The 7,267-nt window shown below is 35.1% G+C and overlaps 1 protein-coding gene across 2 annotated transcripts; it reads right to left on the reverse strand.

The window, feature by feature from the left end:
• Positions 1-273: 273 nt before the first annotated feature.
• On the reverse strand, positions 274-6,219 carry LOC112764655 (TATA-box-binding protein). Of its 2 annotated transcripts, none has more exons than XM_025810369.3 (10): positions 5,871-6,219; positions 4,755-4,836; positions 4,492-4,579; positions 4,150-4,221; positions 3,837-3,887; positions 3,500-3,544; positions 1,861-1,953; positions 1,286-1,387; positions 1,122-1,195; positions 274-754 (listed from the first exon to the last, which is right to left on the reverse strand). In XM_025810369.3, coding segments are annotated over exons 2-10 (603 nt in total). In that variant the 5' UTR covers positions 4,832-4,836; positions 5,871-6,219; the 3' UTR covers positions 274-753. The 2 variants fall into 2 exon arrangements, with proteins under 2 accessions (XP_025666154.1, XP_025666155.1); XM_025810370.3 differs by lacking the exon at positions 5,871-6,219 and adding an exon at positions 5,297-5,563.
• Between the last annotated feature and the right edge of the window lie 1,048 nt (positions 6,220-7,267).

Consider the following 7,267-nt stretch of genomic DNA (forward strand, 5'->3'; position numbering starts at 1 on the left):
ATAATTAATTTTTTATTTACTTTGTTCTTTTTAATATAAGATCAATAATTCATATTATAACAAAATTATATAAAAAAATAATCAAAATATGAAAGTACTAAAAATGATTAAAAAAATTAAAATATTTAAAACATGAAATAAATCTGAAAATTTAAAACTAGTAAAACAAATAATAATCAACAAACGTAAACGTTAAGTGAAGCCACAAATTCTAGCTTCAAGTGAAAGCAGTTTTAGGATACAAAATCAAGTTTGCATTTAGAACAAAAAAGGTTACCAAACACCAAAAAACAGCGTTCAAAAAACTTAAACGCCCTTTTATCCTGTATAAATGAAAATCAAATGTGTCCAACAATTTGTGGTTGCAATTTTACATACATAAAATTTCTTTTTCTCTTCCAGCTCCTCCATATTTTTCTTTTCTTTTACTCTTCTCGCACTCCTCTCTGCCTCTTCAAAAATATTTTGTTTTGAAACGTTAATTAGAATAGAACAATGTGCTTCACTTTACTAGAACATTCAAGGCAGAGAAACAACTGGGTCTTAACTAATATCAATCCAGATATTCCTTTTTTTCTTTTTTCTTTTTTTTACCAAAGATAGGAGACTCTAATCCGCAACCTCTTAATTGAGTATGGGGAGACTATGCCATTTGAGTTATAACTCATTGGCTTTTTCTTTTTGTCTTAATATTTACAATTCCATGGAACTTCATTCCTTTAGTGGCACTTTGATCGTTCCCTTAAACAAAAATCTGTCACAATGATCAAATACTTCATTAGGATCCTCGAAATAAAAATTAAACCAAAATAGAGACGATATCTGTAAAGTCTCGTACACAAGCTAACACACCGTTCTTTGCTCTTGGATGGGGTGTGGAATCTTCTAAAATGAATGAATACCACTCCACATCCAAAGGCGAGAGGTTAGAGTGCCGACTTAGTGTACAAGGCAAACATGAATAACAAAACTTTTTTTTTGGAAAATTTGCTAGAAAGCAAGAAATGTTAAATTATAGAATCTAATAATATCTCTACAAAGAACCGATATTAGTTACAATTCAGGGTGTAAACCAATAAATAGCAGTAATTATGTTAAAATGAACAAAACCACATCCATACCATTGTTGGTTTTTCCTGAACTCAGTAAGCACAGGATATATGTTCTCAAATGCTGTGTAAGTCTCATCTCTCACCTATATGGAAAGAAAAACAAATAAATAATCTTGGCAATAAGTACATCAAAACCAAAATGAGAAGTACAGACAACAAAGAAGGAATATTACCTTGGCACCTGTTAGCACAATTTTCCCAGAGACAAATATAAGCAACACTATCTTAGGCTGCTTCATACGGTAAATTAGCCCCGGAAACAGCTCTGGTTCATACTAACACCACAAACAGCAAAGTTGAAGATCTATTCAATGTTTTCTTTCACTTGATGGCATGGGAATTGATTGGAGATGCAACATGTTTCATGATTACAATACCATTCATTAAGGTTCACTATTTCCCACCATGTTACTTATAAAAAATATCATACACAAGAAAGAAATATAAGCTTCTGCAGCGTTCAATAAAACATTGAGCATAGTCAGCAGCAGCATCATCACATTAATAACTAAACAAAACCAGCTTAAGGTTGTTCAATATTAGTTTTGCATATGGAGTTTGATACATGCCAGATCAACGCTCTCCATAGTTGGAGAAACTAAAATTTAGACAACATACAATTCTCCATATATAATATCTCACACGGTACATAATTCAATCTCGATATAATTATTTTTAATGTAGAAGTCATGAGATACCCAAAACACGTCAAAAAATGATAATGTTAAATAATTAGTTAATAACTTACACTTGAGAAAGCACCATGGGAATATGCAAGACCCTCAAGTCTTATGGGGAACTTGACATCACAAGAGCCAACAATATTTTGAATCTTGAAATCCTGAAGCATGAAACAAAATGAGTCAACTACTATTAGATACAAGGTTCTGAAAACCGGTTCGGACCGGCCAGTCGAACCGTGAAGCGCTGCAAAAAACGGATCGGTCAGATTCCAAAATCGCCGATTTTAAAAACCGCCATTGAACCATCGAACCGGCCGGTTTTTTGAATTAGGAAGCAAACGCCATCGTTTGGGTATGCTGAACCCTAGCTCCACTTCAGTCCAGCCCTAACCAAACCTCCAGAACGCGCTCTCTGCCTCTCTCACACTCGGTCCAGAGCTCCTCTCATCGAGCTCCTAGTCCTCCCTCACTTCCGTCCAGCCACTCTCCTCACTTCCCCTCCATCGCGCAGCAGCCATCGCAACCTTCCTTCCCCTCCATCGAGCAGCCACCGTGCGAACATGGAAGCCTCCGTCACATAGCCACGGTCCCGCCGGCGCTAGCTCGGTTCCACCGCAGCCATTGTCCCGTTCGAAGCCTGTTTGAAGGTGCTCCTTGTCTTGGTGTCTCCCTCTTGCGTGCTCTATTCAAGGCTTCTAGCTTCTAGGTAATTTTTTTAACTATAATTGAATAATTTTTCGTTTCTGTGAACTGTGATTTTTTATTTTTGTGAACTGTGAACTTTGTTGAATAATTATTAATTTTTGTTGCTGTCTTTTAACTTTTGTTGTTGCTGCTGTTATTGATAAAAATGGCTTTGTTACGCTGCTGCTGTTCAAATTATTGATAAAAATGACTTTGTTATTGATTATTTGTTGCTGTTTTTTGCTGTTGTTAGTGAACAATTACTGATGGGCTTATGAATTGTATCTGTTAGAAAAGAATCATGAGTTGTTTTGGCTGTTGTGAAGAGGATGATTATGCCAAGTCAGTTGAAAATAGAGGGCAATATGCCGTGAAAACCCCAGCAGGTAATTTGGCCCATTTTAGCTAAAGGATTACATCAAAGATGATATATGTATATAGGTCTCATTCGTGCAATTTGGTCGATTTCCATGTCCATCGTTCTATTTCAATTGCATTGGATTTGTAGTAGTATATGGTTAAGATGCTGTAGTTTGATGCTCAATTAGTCAATTTCATTAGTTTGTTTGATATTGTATTACCAGGAACTGAATTTTGGTGAAAGTGTTGTGAAACTTGTGACAAAATCTTTTGTACAAGGAATAATGGAAACTGTCATTCTTCTGAAACCGCAGAACCTCAGACCGTTTAAGTCCATACCGGCAAATGAACTAAAAGAAATTACGAATAATTTTGCACAAGAGGCTTTGGTTGGAGAGGGATCATATGAAAGAGTAAAACATTTCTTGTTTTACTTAATTTCTTGTTCATAATTATATTTTAGAATGTTTATTTATAATTTATTTATTATTTTATTCTAAAACAATTTTTCCGTTTGAACCACAGTTAGACCGATTGGACCAATAAACCAATGACTAGAGCGGTTCGATAACCGATTCGATTCTCAAGAACCTTGATTAGATATAACAGTAGAGACTGAAAATACTTAGTAAACATAACAACATATAACAAAAGTATTACCTTAAATTTGGCCGGGAAACCGAGCTTCTGGATAATTCGAGCATACTGAAGGAAAAAAAAATGTAAAATTAGACATTGATACAAATTTTTAGGAATAAAGAGCATCCTAACGCACCCCCCTCTCTTTCCATATGAAGAAAGAAGGCAAATGGATACTCATGCACATGCAAAGAGGATGAAGACAAATAAGCACCTTATTCTACTCCAAACGACAAAATGAGCAGGGTTATAGCCAAACTATCACAAACAACATATTTGACCCATCTAATTAAAGCTCCATTCCCCGGATATTCAGTAACATACAGGATAAATAGAAAAAAAAAAAAATAATGCGTACCTTCCTTGCGGCCAATTTAGACTGTTGCTCACTCTTCGCTCCAGTACACACCTAGCCATACCAATGAAATTTAACATTAGGAATGTAAGCTAAAACTTAAAAAAGAGACAAATTGAACTAAAGCAACAAGAATCATCCAATCATGAATAAATCACAAAGCAAGAGCATGATTGAAATCATGACAGCAAAAGATTCATGATCAATTTAGCAAAAGTAGTTGCATATAGATGATTCACCACCGTTTTATTTGAGGACAGTGATATCCACTACCATCATTTATAACAGATAACTAGGTTATTATTATGGAACATACCATCTTGCCAGAAGCAAAAATGAGGGCAGTTGTTTTTGGTTCTCTGATCCTCATAATCACAGCAGCAAAACGCTATAAAGGATGATAACACAACTATTAGCACTGTAGAAATGACCAACCAGAATGAGTATATCAACTCATGGGTTAATTATTGATTTTGGATCAAATATAAACATATGTTTATATGATTCGAATATAACGTTTATATGTTTCAAAAAGCAAGATACATGGACAAAATGCATGTAGTTCTTAAGCAAACCATAATTACGATAGAGCAAAGTGTTTGTACAACTTAGAACAAGATGCATAAGTTAAACTCAAAATCAACTAAGTGAAACTTGCCTTGGGATTGTACTCTGCATTTCGAGCTTGAAGTGCAATCGTTTTAAGGTCCAACTTACAGTCCAAATTGACCGTTGATACAATATTTCTGAGGTACAATAACTTGGTTATCAGATTATAAAAGCAAAGTGATTACATATTCCAAGATAAACAACAAAGCTTTTAACACATGAAAAGTCAGCTACATAAACTAAACCTCATTAAAGAGTTCTATTGTAAACTATGTACGAAGACAAAATTATGAAGATCAGATAGATACACACTGAAGGGTAGGCACAATCCCAGAAGGGTGCTTGGTCAGATCCACTGGTTGGCTACTCTCCAATCCTTGGTCAGCCATGAACCCTGATAATTATACATTACACTCAATAAGTACCAAATTTTCATCTTCGTTTTTTCTTACATAAAAAGAACTGTTCCAACCAAAATAATTATTAATAAACCCTCTCTCCCCCCTCCCAAATAAAAAAGACACCCACATCTTAAAATCTCCCCAAAAACGACAACTAAGAAAAGGAATGAAAAACCTAATAGCTGAACAAAATTCTTCCCACAATACAATATCTTGACCCTTATTCGTAACACAAGGAAACATTTTTACCAAAAGAACGCCCGGAAAAATAAAAAGGAACTCAGATCCCATATTTCCCCAAAGAGAATTGAGGAAAGAAAAAGTATAAAAAAAACCTAACAGCTATAGACGAATTCCCCAAAATTCTGTGTTCTCTTAATTAAACATAAAATGAAAAGAGGGGTTGTATATATAATATACGTCGATTGAGACAAAGAACAAGCGAGATCGGACCTTTGAGCGCAAAATTAGGTTCGGATTAAAGTTAGGGATAAACGAGAATCCACAGATTTTGAAAAATTGAAACTTAATTGAGGAGGGGAGCGTAAGAGAGTGGATAGCGCGGGAAGGATTCGAAGGAACGATTCTTTTATATGAGAAAGAGATGCGATGTTATATAGAGAGAATATAGATTTGGGAACAAGAGAGAGAAAGTGCAAGAAGGTTTTGTTCGTTGGTTGTGTGCTGTGGAAAGATCCGTAGCGGTGAAAGGGTAAAATTGCAGGACATCCCAAAACTTCAAACATTTAAAATTTAATATTTCAAACATTCAATTATCCAATACCACGTATCCTCAAATAAACCAAAAACTTCAAACATTCAATAACATAATCAAAACCTTCAAACATTTAATTCCAATTTCCTTTAACCACTTGCATGATTGAAAAAAAAAAGGCGAGGCACAATCACAAGATAATTGAATGGAATTCAAAGAAAATCAAAGAAAAAATCACAGAAATCACAAAATAATTGATGAAAGAAACAACAAGGTAAATGAAAATCACAGAAATCACTGTAGCTTACTTACCGGAAAGAAGAACGGCCAAAGACGAAGAACTATCTTGCTGGAGGCGGCGACTGCGACTGAGACGATTCTGCCTCTGACGATCTTGCTGGACGGGGACGAGGGTGGCGGAGACCGAGAGACAGTGAGTGCGAGACCCAGAGAGAAGTCAGAGATCGAGACCGAGAGAGAAGTCCGAGAGCTTGAGGTTGAGGGAGAGAGCGACGAGAAAGAGACTCCAGAATTCCAGAGAAGAAAGACGTTGAGGGCTGGGTGATCCGCAAAAGACTAGGGCATCAGATAGGGGGAGGGGGTGCCTTGCCCATGAAACGACGCCGTTTCGACTTTCGAAGAATATGTGCATGTATTTTCCTTATTTCCTTTGTCAAATCTACTTAATATTAGGAAGGTACATAGGTCGGGTGAAACCGGATTTGACGTGACTCAGACCCGACTCGAAATATATATCGGGTCTATTTATTAGACTCGAATCCGGCCCTAGATCTGATAAAACCTATACACTTTCGGACCACGATTATACCGGGTAAAAATCGGGTGAAAATCGGACCGTTAACATTACATTACCTTGATATCTTCTTATAAGATAGTATGTGAAAATATCTAAATTTAGACTCCAACTATTATTTGACATGGTAAAATTCACTTAAAAAAATATAAAAGAACAAACTCTTCTCTAAAATTAAGGCATAACGATAATCAATACTAATATTGTTTAATAACACCAAATATTTAAATCAATACAAATAACACAATATTATGCATTAGTCTAAAATCTTATGCATTTTAAACATAAAACATTAATTTATAGTCTTATAATAACTAATAATACAAAATATTAAGGTTTACAATACTTAAATTCCATATAAGAATAGACATCATCCATCACTAATAATACAAAATATTAATTGTGTATGATGACCGGGCCACCGGGCCGAGTTCGGATGACCCGAGCCCTGGCCCGGACCCGACCCGAAATAATGATCGGGTCTATTTTTGAGACCCTTATCCGACCCTAGACCCGATGAAATCACACCAAAATAGTCCCTAAAGTGTTCGGGATCGGGCCGGGTCTTCGGGCTGCGCCGGGCCATGCACACCCTACTTAATATACTAAAACTGGATTTTCCTCCAATTAATGAAGGTGAGGTGTCGATCCCTCGTGACTCCGTTTTCCCTCCAAAATGAATACACTTTTTTCTATTCTAAATTATTTTATACAAAATATCTTTATTATAATTATATTATAATTAATATTTAATGAATAATACATAATTATACTAATTTAAAAACATATCTTCATTATAATTATATCAAATCAATATTTAATGTATTATTAAACTAGTTATCAATTGTCAATTAAAAATACTTTTAATCATTTTAATAATAATAATAATAATAAT

This window comes from Arachis hypogaea, chromosome 17, assembly GCF_003086295.3.
Source record: "Arachis hypogaea cultivar Tifrunner chromosome 17, arahy.Tifrunner.gnm2.J5K5, whole genome shotgun sequence".
NCBI lineage: Eukaryota > Viridiplantae > Streptophyta > Magnoliopsida > Fabales > Fabaceae > Arachis > Arachis hypogaea.

Bases quoted from the DNA above. Each gene is read 5' to 3' on its own strand.
- LOC112764655 (XM_025810369.3), bottom strand. From the start codon at position 4,831: ATGGCTGACCAAGGATTGGAGAGTAGCCAACCAGTGGATCTGACCAAG. The intron at 3,545-3,836 runs GTACGCATTATT...TTTTTCCTTCAG, and splicing joins CTAAATTGGCCGCAAGGAAG to TATGCTCGAATTATCCAGAA. The intron at 1,388-1,860 runs GTAAGTTATTAA...TTGTGGTGTTAG, and splicing joins CCCATGGTGCTTTCTCAAGT to TATGAACCAGAGCTGTTTCC.